At 43.8% G+C, this 17,085-nt stretch overlaps 1 protein-coding gene across 2 annotated transcripts in view; it reads right to left on the bottom strand.

Annotated features, from left to right (window-relative positions):
- Nucleotides 1–1,330: 1,330 nt before the first annotated feature.
- The window catches only part of RNF43 (ring finger protein 43), a 40,596-nt gene continuing 24,841 nt past the window's right edge, over nt 1,331–17,085 (bottom strand). Inside the window, exons 4-10 of one of the 2 annotated variants that reach the window (XM_075594540.1) lie at nt 15,945–16,076; nt 15,715–15,816; nt 13,137–13,316; nt 12,813–12,915; nt 6,393–7,487; nt 5,493–5,735; nt 1,331–3,094 (exon numbers count right to left, since the gene is read on the bottom strand). In XM_075594540.1, coding sequence (XP_075450655.1) covers nt 5,698–5,735; nt 6,393–7,487; nt 12,813–12,915; nt 13,137–13,316; nt 15,715–15,816; nt 15,945–16,076 — 1,650 coding nt within the window. In that variant the 3' untranslated portion in view covers nt 1,331–3,094; nt 5,493–5,697. Of the gene's footprint in view, nt 3,095–5,492; nt 5,742–6,392; nt 7,488–12,812; nt 12,916–13,136; nt 13,317–15,714; nt 15,817–15,944; nt 16,077–17,085 lie in introns of both variants that reach the window. The other variant, XM_075594539.1, reaches the window with a different exon arrangement.

The following is a 17,085-nucleotide window of genomic DNA, read 5'->3' as shown; positions in this document are numbered from 1 at the left end:
TTAAATACAGTTTCTGATCTGCTGCGTGTCCTAATTCTATAGACACAGCATTAGGATTTATTATGTACGTTTGATAAGATATCTGTGCATTGTGACAACGTTCACGGTATCTGCAGGTACAATGTCATTTGTTGAAACAATAGAAAATTCAATAGATCCTGAAAAAGAGAGCATATCTTTTGATTTTTTTTTGTACGCGATAGGAGTGTCTTGTGGTTATTACTGATAAGGGCCTGAGACAGTGACGTAACTACCGCCCGGATATGCTCCGGAGGCCCCAGTTTGGGGGGTCCAAAGGGAGTCGTGACCCTCCCAACTCGTAATGAACCCCCAAGCATTTACAGAGACCCCGCACTCTGCCGGGGAAGAGCTGGGCCACTGGAAGAGAGCAGCCCTCCATCAACGTTGTGGTGCCATGTGACGTGACATGGCGATGCGTTGTCATGACAATGCGCTGTCACGTGATGCAACGACATCACGTGACTAGGGCTGGCAGGTAAGTGAAATGTCCTGGGGCACCTTACGCTGTGGTTGGGCCACTGGTCTGAGGCAACTATATGCTGTATACAAAGATTACAGTGGAATGCAAATGTGTACGGTGGTCTGACGTTACGCTCGCACATTTGATAGGATCAGCAAATGAGGAGCTGCAGATTGCATAATGTTCCAATAGAGATTGGGGTTAGCGAGTAGAAGGGTAGAAGATATAATGTTTTGTAGGGAAACATGTTTTTTTTGGGGGGGGGGCGGATTTGGGGTTTATTTGTTACTAGATGGTGGACGTAGCTCTGAAACGCACACAGGCTGTTGCCTTGTTCACTGCTGCCTGCTACGCTACATGAAAGAAATGAGCTTAATCTAACATGAAACCGACCACAAGAATCTGCCCTTTGACGTGTCTTTGTAAGACCGTGGTTGTGTTAGCTGCGTACCTAAAATGTAAGACATCTGGTTTGCAAGAAAAGGGAGTTAGTGTCTCGCTACACGAAAATAAAAAGTTGATAGTTCCATATTTGCTAAGCGTGCTAAGCACATTAGAGCTCATTCAAGTTAATGGGCCATAAGGTGGCTTGTGGCTTAGCACATCTTAGTAAATCTGGCTCCGTCTTTTATTTTGATAAGAATAACTCAACATCGTGTTTCTTAGGGAGGATAGAGAAGCCTGCAAAGTTCTGCAGAGCCGACCTCTCTGTCAGCAGAGTTAAATGGATGGGTGGTGACTGCGAGTTCATACATCAGGAGACACACTGGCTTAAATAGCATATTAAAAAATGGGTTCGTTAATATAACCTATATCCCCATTACAATGAACATCCATTAGACACAAATCCATAGGAAAACAGGCTTTACTAGTTCTTCAAAGAACTACTTTTTTTCTTTTTAAATATAATACTTTTACAAATATACAAAGCATATCTTATTTATACAATTTTGTACAAGGCAGAAGAGAGGCACAGTGACGCTCTGCTGCGAAGAGCTTACAATCTAATTTTGGTATAGGAGTCACGGGAAGAGGTGACACGCAAAAGGCTTTACGGAGTCGAAGTCCAGACCTGGCTTTGTAGTTCAGTGCAGTAAACACAGAGCAAAGCAAACGGGTGAAGGTCATCACCGACCAAATATCCTACACAGAAGTGACCTTGAGGTCACACGTTTCAAGCAATAGCCTTTGCTGCAATCTCTGGCACCTGGAGCAGAATGGGGGCTATGTATAACGCGTCGCTAAACACAATTTTGTCATAAAAAAGTGACGCACAGAAGAATAAAAAAAAAAATGTATGCGTTAATGTGTCAAAACGATTTTGACATGATGAGCGGCAAGCGCATAAACTTTGTTTACTCCAAGAAAAAAAATTACGCTAGGGAGTTAGAGGGCGTGTTTATGTGTTGTCGGAGGCACTTGTATGCAAATTATGTGTATACAAAAATTGCAACCATGTACCACTTTTGTGCGGCTGAAATGCTTCCAAATTGTCCGTCAAGTATTTCTCGGCGCAAGAGACAAATGCATGTCGATGCAAGCAATTCCCAATTCTCGAGCATATGTACCGTATGAACATGACGCCCACCGTACAAAGAATAAGAAAAACACGTGGCAAATATAAGCCTGTGAATATTGACGCACTAACATACGCCACTAATGATTTCAGACGGGAATTAGATCTTTTTGACGCCAAGGCACTCTTTCAATAAGACAATTATTTATACATGGCGCCCTATGCTAGCTCTTGAATGTGATGAGCAGAATATCATTGAAATCCGATTCATGCTTTACATGGCATTTGTTTGACAGCCTTTAATTAATCCATCTAATTAATGTTGGCCCCCTAGCTTTTGATCATTTGCGAATGTCCAGGTTTCGAAACTAGAAATGCTTGTTGCAAAAGGTTGAGCTGGTTGAAGCATTCCTTTAAATAGGAGTAGTGACTCCATAAACATCCACAGGCTTGACACGGGTGGACATCTTCGGGCCATCAGGAGACTGGTGGATCAATTCTCCATACTGTACATACGAGAGCGGCCTTTAATTAAAGAATGTTTTAAGGCCAAAAACCTGCAGGAAATCATATTCCTGCACTGGGATTACCAACAGGAGCGGATAAAAAATAAAAAAGTGAAACAAGAATAAGTGCAAATTATGACAAATCAATATTCTACAGTTGTCTTCTGGTGAACTATAGACCAGGATTTGGCGGGTTGGAAATTTAGCTCCCCAATGCCAGGCCAACAGAAGTAGCAATAAAACAAAGTTTGCTGATTATGAAGACCGACTGCTTGAATCCCTGGCACATGTTTTAATAAGATGCTTGAGTTCTTGTTGCAATAAAGGTGTTAATGGAATGATGCTCTCTTGGAAAAGGTTCATAGAGCGATGCTCAGCAGGTGACCAAGACACCATGCTCTGCCCGGCTCTAGGAATGGGTTCGCAGAGCAGCGCTCTTCGTGTCTCTCTGAAAAGGAGGTGATTGACGTTCTGCAAGCCTAGAAAAATAGGTTTGTTGTGGATCGATGTCCTATAAATCATGTCGAGGGTCTGTGGAGCGATGCTCTGCAGGTTTTCCACAGGGTTGCACATTGTTCAGCTGTTGTCACTCTGCCGGAGTCAGGAAAAAAAAGAAGAAGCTTTAAATCTTCAGATAAAAACACAGCAAAGCTCCCTGAGAGGAGGTACAGTAGTGATACTGGTCACAACGGGGATACCTCAGCAGGGGCACATCCATTAACACAGTAAGGGCCAGGCCAAAGTTAAACAGCATTTCTGTTCTTCGAGCAGCAATCCTGCTTTCCATTATTTTACAAACATTTTTTAGAGTTATATTTTTGAAGCAGGGGGTCTCCGGAGCTGAACCGCGTTAATTTCAGCTTTGGGGACCCCCTGCTTCCCGAGATACTTACCTCCGAAGGGGGTGCCGGTAGCAGCTCAGGTTGGGCTATGTGGGACTATCAAAAATGGCGGCATAAATGTCCCGCGGGCCAATAGGAAGCCGTGACGTCATCCGTTGCGGCTTCCTATTGGCCCGCATGACCGGGACATTTAAACCTGAGGAGCTGCTACCGGCACCCCATACAGAGGCAAGTATCTCAGAAAACAAGGGGTCCCCGTGCTGAAATTAACGCGGTTCAGCTCCGGAGCCGCCCCCCCCCCCCCCCTCAAACATATATATATATATTTTTTAAGTAGCACCATGTTCTGCTGCTTTAATGTCTCTTACTGCTTTTCTGCATTGTTTCAACTGCAAGGCAGCGGTGGATGTTTCATTGTACAGTGCACCTTGTTATTCCTTTAATGAAACCTAAACTGCCGCCTCCAATTCATATAAAAGAAGGATTTGCAGTGCAGTGTTGTTGCTGGCCACTTTGGTAATGAACGGGTTAAATGGGTCAGTACTATTCTGTACTTAAAATGAATGAAGTGTGTGTGTGTGTGTGTGTATGTATACACACACACACACACACACACACACACACACACACACACTGTATATGTTTTAAAACTAGTAAACTAGTGTCTGGAGAGCTGTGTCACAATGCTGAAAATAATTGTGCAGATCCGCTATGAAGCACAGTGCCACTGTAACACTGCAGCCCAGGCTGAGAGGAGCTCCATGTGTCTGCTTAAGAAATGTATCAGGCTTGAAACCAAACAGTTTAGCAGCCTCGTCTCAGACACTGGAGGGAACAAAGAAAATCCTTCACATACACCCCTCATTGGATGATATTTCACTGGGGTTTTGGTTTTCTGTTTGCCTTTCTCTGGATCAGTATACTGTAAGTACGGATATAGGATAACGTATCTGTCGCCTAAATTTAAGTAGGTTGAACTTCATGAACGTAGGTCTTTTTTTCAGCCTCTTCTACTATGTAACTATGTAACCCCCAAGTGCCTGCCTGGCTGTGATTAACGTATTAAAAAACACCATCGCCTGATCATCTTAAACCCCATAAACACCTGAAATAAAGCCTCCTTTCCTATTAAATTCCACCTCTTGTGGCAGCCCATCCAGAGGTAGGAGACAAAGGCATCATGGGGGGATTGTGGAAACTAAAAATAAGTGCACTGATAAACACCACATTCAAAAGCGTGCCAATTTTTTTTTTTATATATATTGTTAAAGCAGCATAACATGTATCACTGCGATTTTTCCCCAGAGTTTTTTTTAGTATCGTATTGTACCAGGGGGTCTCCGGAGCTGAACTGCGTTAATTCCAGCCCTGGGGACACCCTGCTTCCAGAGATACTTACCTCCGAAGGGGGTGCCGGTATCTCTGGGGAGTGCAAATGTCCCAGGCACGCGGGCCAATAGGAAGCCGCACCTGGTGACGTCACGGCTTCCTATTGGCTGCGTGAAGCGGGACATTTAAACTCTGCTACTTCGTTAGGCACGCGAGTTCCCTGGCTGCAGATACCGGCACCCTCTACGAGGTAAGTATCTGCAAGCAGGGTGTCCGCGGAGCTGAAATTAACTCCGTTCAGCTCCCTGCTTCAATCCTGTAATAAAAAAATTATTTAAAAAAAATCGCGCCATGTTTTGCTGCTTTAACATTGATTTTTTTAATCCAATGAAAATAATAATAAATAAACGCTACTTTTATGAAAAACTAAACACCGGACACCAGAATCCCGAATTATAGGTAACTATAGTGCCATTAAAACAGCACAGGAGAGTACTTTCCTTCTTTTACTGGCTGGTGTTCTTCAGAACCGGTGTTATAAAAGATTGTTGGTATATATATGTCATAAGAATACGTAAACGTTGGGATTGAATCACTACGATAACAGCCATTGACTTCAATGATGGTGAATTTCTGCCAACGAAGCAGATTATTCTAATTTTTAAAACACTGCCCATACGCATCATAAAAACCAACGACAGAATACATACAGTAGCGGTATTTAATATCGGACTAGTATCATCACTCTTGACCACTGATTAGAAGTCTAAGGAGCTGGCACATGGAATTGTGCGTATGAGGGACGAGCTCAAACTTACCTGACCGAGCTCTGCACAGATGTTCTGGGGGATTCAGCAGCTGCACAGACTGTGACAGGGGATGAAGTGGGTGAAAAGTGACTGCGGGGGGCTGAGGAGGGACCTGGATGTTTGGGAAGAGAGGCAAAGTACTGGGGACGTTGTAGCCCCTGTTACTGCAGCCTGTGCTGTAGGGTCAGCCCAAACGTATCTGTATTCCCTGCAGTTACACGGCGTGTTCACACACAGCTTCAATCTCCGCAGCTGTACCTGAAACACAAGATAGGACTGAGTGCAAAATGTACGTCTCCTAAAGCAGTCACCAGAATTGTGATCTGGAGAAGGTCTCGAGACGGCAATTAAACCCAACAACAACACGTGTCATATAATTGGCTATATTCAATATGCTGTGAAACCATTTCCCAGTGCTGAAGAAGAGTTCAGGGCCCCTCGAATGCATGGGACTTCTGCAGCACAAGGAAGCAGCCTCATTGCATATAGAGTACGGGGCATTGTTGTGTTCATGTTTTACGTCACCCTCAATAGCTGTGATGCAGTAGTGTTACATATTTTGCTTGTGATAAGGTTGATGTAATACATCTCTGTGGTTCACATGGACTACAGTGTAAAATCGGTGTGATTGTGATGCAATTGTGTTACACAGCCTGGTTGTGATCTAAAATCTATGAGGCTGTTGCGTTACATTGCTTGCTGATGTTGCTGATTATGTTATTCAAGTATAAACTAAAGTAACACACTGTGGTTTGTATAATATGCACTGGATACACAAGTTTGGATGCAACTCCACAATTGTGAGATTGTTTTAGGACATAGTGGGTCTGATACATTTATGTAACACACACTGGCTATGATTGACGTGGCTGATGAACATGCTATTTGTTATGCCATTGTGTTACCCACCCTGGTTGCGATGCGGTGGATGATACAAATGCACCATTGCTGTGTTCTCTCGGTGTGTGTTCACCCTCGCGTGCAGAACTCTGACCCCTTCTGCCCATCCAGGCTGCGCTCTTTTGCAGCAGTGTCCACCCTGCGTAGGGCACCATTGGTGGGTACTGTATGAAGCAGGAAGCTGCACAAGTGCAGATGCTCCTTTTTTTCGATGACTCCTGCTTGGAAGTTCAGTTCTAGTACCCCTGGGAGAAGTGGGGGTATCAGGCTCATCTGAATCCTGTACTGTGGAAGGAGACAGTGGTTTGGCCTGGCTGTGCCTCTCAGCCTCCCTATTAGTTCGGGGGTCAGGGCAGAGCCTCGAAGACGGAGTCCTGGGTTCTCTGTGAGTCAGCAGTGACCTTGACTCCCCATTGGTCCCTGTTGGAGCTCTAGGCTCCCTGTTACCCCCCTGATCGGGCCTTGAATCCCCCCTCGGAGGCCTGGGCCTCCGCTTGGCTCTGTGGGGGTGAGAGTGGGATACATTGGTCTGATTCCGTCGATAGTGGTGATGCCGGTGTTGGTGATAGTGGACGTGACTGGCATAGTCCTGGGATGGCAGAAGAGAATTGAACCCTGGGAGATCTCCCTGAGGTAGAACAAGGGGGGCATGTACTCGGGGGGAAGGATCCCCGTGGTTGCTCTGGGAGCTGTGGCAGGAGGAAGAAGAGGAGCCTTGCAAGCAGCGCAGGCTGATATCTGTACAATTTTCGCTGGAGGAGCCGTGACACGGTCCCGAGCTACTGTCACTGCCTGGGTCATCGGGCAGGTACCCGCTGGACACCTGACAGAGTGGAGAGATAGCCAGCTCCCCCGCACTCTGTGGCCCTCGACGTTGAGAACGAACTCGTGTGGCCAAAGGCTCTGGCAAGTCCCAGTGATGTCCATTGCCCAGATAATAAGGAGAGCGAGATAGGAAGATACTATTGTTGGAGGGAGGATAGACCAATGGCGTTGCATGAAGAGGCAGGCGATGCTGGAAGTGTGCAGTCCCTGGATACCGTCCCCACAACTGTGTTTGCGCGGACGGTCTGACAGCTGGGGGATGTGACGGGGTGTCACTCTCTAAAATAGAAAAAGCAAATGGTCAGACATTTAGTTTTTTTTATGGTCTATAGCTTTTAACCTCTTCACAGCAAAAATGGCCAGCAACACACATTCCTTTTGGACTTCAGTAAATGTTAATCAGATCTCCCCTCGAATTGTTATATTAAACTAGATGTAAATTGTTCAGCATATTTAAAATGGGTGTGTCGGGTAAGTGCATGTGTAACGTAGTTGTGCTGGGTAAGTGCATGTGTAACTTAGTTGTGTCGAGTAAGTGCATGTGTAACGTAGTTGTGTCGAGTAAGTGCACGTGTAATGTAGGTGTGTTGGGTAAGTGCATATGTAAAGTAGGTGTGTCGGGTAAGTGTATATGTAAAATAGGTGTCGGGTAAGTGCATATGTAATGTAGGTGTGTCGGGTAAGTGCACGTGTAAAGTAAGTCTGTCGGATAAGTGCATATGTAAAGTAGGTGTGTCGGGTAAGTGTATATGTAAAATAGGTGTGTCGGGTAAGTGCATGTGTAATGTAGATATGTCGGGTAAGTGTATATGTAAAATAGGTGTGTCGGGTAAGTGCATGTGTAATGTAGATATGTCGGGTAAGTGTATATGTAAAATAGGTGTGTCGGGTAAGTGCATATGTAAAGTAGATATGTCGGGTAAGTGTATATGTAAAATAGGTGTGTCGGGTAAGTGCATATGTAAAGTAGATATGTCGGGTAAGTGTATATGTAAAATAGGTGTGTCGGGTAAGTGCATATGTAAAGTAGATATGTCGGGTAAGTGTATATGTAAAATAGGTGTGTCGGGTAAGTGCATATGTAAAGTAGATATGTCGGGTAAGTGTATATGTAAAATAGGTGTGTCGGGTAAGTGCATATGTAAAGTAGATATGTCGGGTAAGTGTATATGTAAAATAGGTGTGTCGGGTAAGTGCATATGTAAAGTAAGTGTGTCGGGTAAGTGCATATGTAAAGTAAGTGTGTCGGGTAAGTGCATATGTAAAGTAGGTGTGTCGGGTAAGTGTATATGTAAAATAGGTGTGTCGGGTAAGTGCATATGTAAAATAGGTGTGTCAGGTAAGTGCATATGTAAAGTAGGTGTGTCGGGTAAGTGCATATGTAAAGTAGATATGTCGGGTAAGTGTATATGTAAAATAGGTGTGTCGGGTAAGTGCATATGTAAAATAGGTGTGTCGGGTAAGTGCATATGTAAAGTAGATATGTCGGGTAAGTGTATATGTCAAATAGGTGTGTCGGGTAAGTGCATATGTAAAATAGGTGTGTCAGGTAAGTGCATATGTAAAATAGGTGTTGGGTAAGTGCATATGTAATGTAGATATGTCAGGTAAGTGCATATGTAAAGTAGGTGTGTCGGGTAAGTGCATATGTAAAATAGGTGTGTCGGGTAAGTGCATATGTAAAGTAGATATGTCGGGTAAGTGTATATGTAAAATAGGTGTGTCGGGTAAGTGCACGTGTAAAGTAAGTCTGTCGGATAAGTGCATATGTAAAATAGGTGTGTCGGGTAAGTGTATATGTAAAGTAGGTGTGTCGGGTAAGTGTATATGTAAAATAGGTGTGTCGGATAAGTGCATATGTAAAGTAGATATGTCGGGTAAGTGTATATGTAAAATAGGTGTGTCGGGTAAGTGCATATGTAAAGTAGATATGTCGGGTAAGTGTATATGTATAATAGGTGTCGGGTAAGTGCATATGTAATGTAGGTGTATCGGGTAAGTGTATATGTAAAATAGGTGTGTCGGGTAAGTGTATATGTAAAATAGGTGTGTCGGGTAAGTGCATATGTAAAGTAGATATGTCGGGTAAGTGTATATGTAAAATAGGTGTGTCGGGTAAGTGCATATGTAAAGTAGGTGTGTCGGGTAAGTGTATATGTAAAATAGGTGTCGGGTAAGTGCATATGTAATGTAGGTGTGTCGGGTAAGTGCACATGTAAAGTAAGTCTGTCGGATAAGTGTATATGTAAAATAGGTGTGTCGGGTAAGTGCATATGTAAAGTAGGTGTGTCGGGTAAGTGCATATGTAAAGTAGGTGTGTCAGGTAAGTGTATATGTAAAATAGGTGTGTCGGGTAAGTGCATATGTAAAGTAGATATGTCGGGTAAGTGCATATGTAAAGTAGATATGTCGGGTAAGTGTATATGTAAAATAGGTGTGTCGGATAAGTGCATATGTAAAGTAGGTGTGTCGGGTAAGTGTATATGTAAAATAGGTGTCGGGTAAGTGCATATGTAATGTAGGTGTGTCGGGTAAGTGCACGTGTAAAGTAAGTCTGTCGGATAAGTGCATATGTAAAGTAGGTGTGTCAGGTAAGTGTATATGTAAAATAGGTGTGTCGGGTAAGTGCATATGTAAAGTAGGTGTGTCAGGTAAGTGCATATGTAAAGTAGATATGTCGGGTAAGTGTATATGTAAAATAGGTGTGTCGGATAAGTGCATATGTAAAGTAGGTGTGTTGGGTAAGTGTATATGTAAAATAGGTGTCGGGTAAGTGCATATGTAATGTAGGTGTGTCGGGTAAGTGCACGTGTAAAGTAAGTCTGTCGGATAAGTGCATATGTAAAATAGGTGTGTCGGGTAAGTGTATATGTAAAGTAGATATGTCGGGTAAGTGTATATGTAAAATAGGTGTGTCGGGTAAGTGCATATGTAAAGTAGGTGTGTCAGGTAAGTGTATATGTAAAATAGGTGTGTCGGGTAAGTGTATATGTAACATAGGTGTGTCGGGTAAGTGTATATGTAACATAGGTGTGTCGGGTAAGAACATTTAACCGACTTTTCCTCAGTACTCAAAGAATGTAGTTAATGACTTTTACCTCTACAACGATGATATTAGGTATTGGCTTGTGGCACCTAAAGAGAGGTTTGGAAACCACTGCTCTACATCAAGCCCAGCCTCTACTCAGAGACCGTCACTTCTGCAGCATCTGACAACCACTCTCCCCCATAGGCTGGTCTTTCCCTCAGCATGTCCCTCAAGTGTCTAGCTATTATTACCGTAGTCTCCTTAGATTGTAAGTTGCTCTCACCGAGACATCCTTTGCCTATTCTATTTGTGTAGTCAAGGATATATCCTTCATTATGTATGTCATTATTTATAGTATTGTCGTGTCCCATTTTGTGTTGCCCTACTGAATATGTTGGTGCTATTAAATACATCTAAATGGTGTTCATTGACTCCCTTCTCGTTTATGTTTGATTCAATTATCCCAGGTTGGTATTATATTTCCCTGTGTTATATCTTACTATCTATGTCAAACACAACTTGGTGCTTTATAAAAGTTATACTTACATACAGAAGCCTTTAAAGCTGCAGTTGAGTCTTTTTTTTTTTTAATTTATTTTTTTACTTCAATAGTTTCATGTGTGCAATCTCTAATTACCTAAAGAACTGTATAGCTGCAGGTCAATTCGTTCTCCATGTATTGATCGGCGAAATTTGGTGACATCATTAGTGAAGGGATCTGTTTTTCTTCTGCTTCTTTCTCTCAGTGGAAGCTCATGAATATTCATGAGCACTCCTGCACTGACATGTGCTAGAGGGAGGGCAGGGCTGACAAAGGGGTGTGCCAGGGCTTGTGACAGGACATGAAGGGGCAGTGCCTTAGCAAATGGTTGTTAAAATAGAATACAAGAAAATTGGTCTTTCAAAGTTGTTTTTTTAAAAACTGAAAATGCTAAAAGTATTTTTTCTTACTACAGAACTGATTTATTTAAAAAAACACACATGCAGGATATTGACTGAACTGCAGCTTTAAACGGAGTCTTGTAACCCTAAAGCCAATGCGTATCCACCTCACCGCTTCAGTGACTAAGTGGAAATGTCTCATACCCTGTTTAGATTTCTAAATGTAAGCAAGTATCACTACACTTCATTGTACGACCTGTATGGCAGAAAGTGATTTCTAGTGACTTGTACCACTGCAACATATTAGTAGCACACACAATATTCAAATTCTTGGATGGTACATCGACCGTGACCCCCTGCAAACACACTTACCAGAACACCCTCCTACTGTCTCAGCACATTCTTCCTACTTACCACTTAGATTGTAAGCTCTTCTGGGCAGGGACTGCTTTTTCCTAATGTTACTTTTGTGTCGCAAGTGCTTATGACACATAATAATATAACATATAATGGGAATATTATTATGTCACGTGTATTACAGCTGTGAAGCACTATCTACATTGATGGTGCTATATAAATAAAGATAGACATAAATAAATACATACATGGTTATGCTGTCAAGTCTACAGGCTTTGTAATACAACTAGAATAAAATGTGTACAGTATGTATGTATATATGTCTGTCTATCTTTATTTGTATTGCTCCATCCATGTACATGGCGCTTTACAGCAGTACTACATGACAATAGGAGGAGACATAAAAAGGTATGTTTTAAGATGGGCCTTAAAGGTGGAGAGAGAGGGTGCTGGTTGATATTGAGGTAAGGGAATTTCAGAGGTGTGGGGCAGTGAGAGGTTTTTGGCGGGAGGCTTTAGATACAAAGGGGGTAGACAGAAGACATCCTTGAGCAGAACGCAAGATTCGGCAAAGTGTACAGCGAGAAATTAGGGCTGAGATGTAAGGAGGGGTAAAGGAGTGTATAGCCTTAAAAGTGAGGAGAATTAAGTAACAGAAGAAGTAATACAATATTGAATAGGAAGCCAGGAGAGGGATTTCTGCAGGGGAGACGCCGAGACAGATTTAGGAGCGAGTAAAGTGATTCTAGCAGCAGTGTTTAGGATAGCTTGTAGGGGAGACAGGTGAGAGACAGGAAGGCCAGACAGTAGGTTACAATAGTTGAGATGGGAGAGAATGAGGGCATGTGTTAGAGTTTCAGCAGTAGAGCGACAGAGGAAAAGGCGCATCTTTGCAATGTTACGGACTAAAACTCGACAGGTTTTAGCTACATTGAGAATGTGAGAGGAGAATGTGAGGGAGGAGTCAAAATGTGACACCTAGGCAGCGTGCTTGTGATACTGGGTGTAAGATAGTGCTGCCAAAAGTAATGGAAAAGGGGGCAGTGGGCCAGGCTTGGGAGGAAGTATGAGGAGCACCGACATGTTACGTTGGAGTTGATGGAGGGCCATCCAGGATAATATACCGGAGACACATTCAGAGACTTTGGTCTTGACAGCAGGTGTAAGGTGAGTGGTTGAAAAGTAAATTTGTGTGTTGTCAGCATAAAGGTGATATTTTAACCCAACAAAATGTGATAATGTCACGTAGAGAGAGTTTGTAGAGGGAAAAGAGAAGTGGTCCCAGAACAAACACCGGGAGGTACACCCACAGAGAAAATATTAATAAATACACTTACCCAATATATTATACATACAGAGAGGACAGGTGTGATGCTGCCTCAACCACGGATCCACACACGTCAGGTGGTACTCATGGCAACAAGGCAAAATCCGCAGCTCCTAGACAGAATTAGAGGTCAAAAGATGACCGATTTCAGAGTGGGTCATAAATCCACACTTTGCAGGGGTGAAGTTAATGGAGTGCAGTGTGTATAGGCTTTCGGTTGCCGCCATGACTGTATGCAATGCATAGGTTAGTAGAGCGACTGCCCGTTATAAAACAGTTAACAGATACATACTTTGCAGGTCACTGTGTGATGTGTGTTGGCTACAGCACTTACCTGCCCATCTGTAAACTCCTCCAGGCAGATGGCACACACAGGCACAGAGCTGCTGGTGCTGGCAGTATCTGGCCTGCCACTTCTTGCATTCCTTGTACGCCTTTCCCTCGATTTGCGTGACTCGTACTTTCTGGTGCCTAGACGGTTGATGGCCAGGAGAGTCTGCTGCTGCACAGAGTCCTTAAAGGAGAGAGGGGCAGAGTGAGCACAGGAGGAGGAGGACATGCGGTGAGGGACACAGACAAAGGGTTCTTCTTAGTCAGAACAATGTTAAATCTATAATAATAAAAGAGCCTGTGTGTCTGTCAGAGCCATAATTCCAAGACCATGTAACCTAGAGACCTAAAACTGTGCATGCATATTAAGAGGACCCTATGGTGTGCGCCTGGGGGATATTTTTTATTTTGGGACGGTCGTTTTTTTTCTTCTTGTTGTTGTTTTTAACTTCTCCGCCTCCGACTGATTGTACCCTCTCCACGAGGCCACCGATTGCTCTGTTTCTCAGCGCTAGGCCTTTGCTTTGGAGGGAGGTATGTGAGTGGTTGCCGTGCTGAGCTGGCAGACTTCGGGACATTCCTTAGGGGGACAGTGTAGACCACGGAGGTGTAAGAGAGGCAGGGGGAGAGTTGGGGGTGTAAGAGAGGCAGGGGGAGAGGTGGGGATGTAAGAGGTGGGGGTGTAAGATGAGGAGGGGGAGTGGAGGGGTGTTAGAGAGGGAGGGGAATAAGAGAGGGAGGTGTGAGGTGTAAGTGAGGGGGAGGAAAAGTGAGAGACAGAGGGGAAGAGAAAATACAGGGGGGGGGGTGGAGGGGGAGAGAGAAGATGAGAGGGGAGAGTGTGACAGGTGGGGGGATGTTAGAGAAAAGGTCACTGATGGGGTGCGAGTGTTACTGAGGGGGAAGGTCACTGAGGGAGTGTCAGTGAAGTAGGTGGATGTCACTATAATTTGGGGTGGGCGTCTCAGTGACAGGGGGTTGGGGATGCAGCCTCCCTCACTGGAAGGTGCAATTATTGACCGGGTTAAAGAGGGCGCCATTATCAATTGATTCACAGTATCAAGTCTGCAGTGGAAAAGATTACAGTACTGCAACCCGTGCGAGGGCGGGAACTTTAGCTAGTTTACAATAAAATAGGCATTTTTAAAAATGATTTCCGCCATAACAAAACTTTGCACCGGTTGTGTCCTGCAAGCGTCTACTCGGGAACGCGATTAGGAGAACTAATGTCCTGTGTCTTTCTGAATACTTTCCTTCTCTTCCAGGGAATTCTCTCCACCTCGGACCCCTGAGAGGTCCAATGTAACGAGGTCTCGCACCTGAATCTTTTCACAGCTTCAGAGCAAGCCGCTTCAAAAAGGCATAGACAAGCGAGTCCTTCATCCAGATTAAAAAAAACGTAAACATCCATGTGGAAAGCTGAAATCTTTTTGATGCAGTCATAGCGTAACTTTTTGTGCATAGGCTGCTGGTAACAGATCTTCACAGAAGGCACACATCCTAGGCTGCTGCTTAGAAGTGGTTTCCCTGGGTCTCTCTTCCTCCTTGGAATCAGGTTGAGGCTTTACATTGGGATCAAGCTTATGCTCAGGAGAAGCAGGGGCAGACATAATGTGCTGCAAGGAAGGGAGAGAAAAAAAATACAAGTGGCCACAGCTCCGTGAAAAGAAGAACACAGAGCATTGACCTGGCTTCCTGCCAGAAAGGTAAAGCTCCCGGCTATTGCTTGTTGTAATGTCATCAGGGAGCCCCAGCATCAAAGGTTTACAGCTGTAGCCTGGTGAACGCTCGGGGGACATTCAGCGACTTAAGGAATGCTCGGACGGTGGAAGCAGAGAAGTGATCAGGTGGCGCCCTGCAGCCCAGAAATATCATCCCTCTCTTCTGGCTGCCATGCCTGCGGAGGGACTGTGGGCCCCTGGTGAGTGAAAGGCTGGGGTGGGATGACCTGGCAGGACGGCACTCTGGTGGAGCAAAGTAGTGTGAGATGGGAGGTAGACAGATCGCTAAACTCCCCCTGGGCAGCACTCTAGAGGCCCAAATAATCCTTCTCTTCATCCATACAAATAGGACAAGAAGCAAGTGGCATAGAAGACGAGTAGTTATTTGCCCCTGACACCGTTACTTCTTGTCCTATATCTAGGAGGAGAGTTAACACATACGTTGCTGCTGCAGAGAAAATGTAAATGTGTTGTAATAGACTCAAGGTTCTGATACCAACATTAGAATTTTCAAAACTTCAGGTCTTTACTTCTAGTGAGCGCACTTGAGACCTGCAAGGTCTTGTACACTATAATATAAATGTATAAATAACACTACTGTTGGTAACCTAAAAAGAATTATAACCTACAATAAATTTTAATAATTCTTAAAAAGTTTTTAAAAGGTTATGATTTGTAAAAAGCATTAGCTGGAGTTTACCAACTTTAGTCATACTTATCTCTCTCTCCCTTACTAAGTTGGTAATAGGCCACAATATGGCAACTACATTAGGGGGAGAAAAGGTATAACACAATTCTTAATCTATGATTCACAGCTGAATCCACTTCATTTTCTTATACTCTTAAGAAGGTGACCATTACCGGTGTTGGGATCGGCTTGCAGCGAAGTCGCACAACTGCACATAACACGATGACTAAGACGAGACCAACCACCGTCAGAAGAATCCAGATGTCATAGTCAAGCTGTATGTGAGAAAGGATTTCTGTTTAGTATCAGTGTTCCATCTCTGACAGTGAAGGATCAACTGGGATAATCACTCCCCAACATACACAACAAACAGGTCCCCTCTCCCTCCAGAACCCTGCCTCACCCTCTTGGGCTGCTCCGGCACCTCGATCTTCACGTGAGCCTCTCGGTTATTGTTGACAACGTCCATCAGCCGCTCAGCGTCAGAGCCCCAGATTAACACTACGGGCTGAGGTAGGCCGGACGGCTGTTGCAACTGGGGGAAGAAAAACAGAGGCGTAACATTTTTCTGTCATTCAGAATCCCGGTCCAGGCGGCTCAGGGTAAATAGTTAGGGTAGTATTCTAGGAGCCTTCACCCTATTTAAAATGGAGCTTAAACGTGTTCAACATGTACATATATACGCCCAAGGATCTACAGGAAAAGAACAAAAAGGTACCAGTTTGGATCAAATGGTCATTCAATACCAGTATCCTGTGTCTAAGTGGTAGCACAATAAGCTTTTATAGAGAGCGCAAAATAACATCTCTAGGACAAGACAACCATAGTCACCCCATGCAAATAACATCTAAAATAAAGTGACTGAGATGTTCTCACTTCTGCTTAAGGAAGCAAGAGTCAGTCATTCTGAGGTACTGAATGTATATTGTAAAAATTAGAAAGGCTGCAGTTCATTGAAATTCATTGCTAACCCATTCTGGTTCTGGTTGTAAGAAAAAAGCACAAAAACACTACAGCACTGTGAAGGAACACACGGGTTTTGGTATTATGTGCAAATTATAGGCTGAATTTTATTAAGGGCATTTTTTTAAAAACTGTTTTGATGCTTCATTTTAGTATATTGTAGGATTTGCATAAAAAAAAGCGAGGCAAACATGGACAAAATAGAACAATATGTACGACACACAACTAGTACTTCATAAACTGCCACATTAATAATAATAATAATAATAATAATAATGGAAATTGCACCGGTCTTTATGACTTGAAAAATCACCCTGATTTGCGTTATAGCAACTATTCAGTAGTTGATGTAATGCAGAGCTGTAGTATCTGTGGTGGTCTTAGTCTGCACTTATAGTGCCGGCGACAGCGACATCCCGTCAAAACACATGCATTGCCGCCGCCGTCGCGTGCACTTATAGCCAGCGCAACGCGACGGTTTGGTCGCGATCGCTGGAAGTCATCTCAATTTAATTTTTCCCACAACCGCAGCCTGATGTCGCGGGCACTGTAAGCGCGGCCTTAGAGAGGTTTGTAACAGG

Source organism: Ascaphus truei, chromosome 3 (genome assembly GCF_040206685.1).
Source record: "Ascaphus truei isolate aAscTru1 chromosome 3, aAscTru1.hap1, whole genome shotgun sequence".
Lineage (NCBI taxonomy): Eukaryota > Metazoa > Chordata > Amphibia > Anura > Ascaphidae > Ascaphus > Ascaphus truei.
Note: the sequence above shows the minus strand (reverse complement) of the source record. Positions and strands in the feature narration are given on the sequence as shown.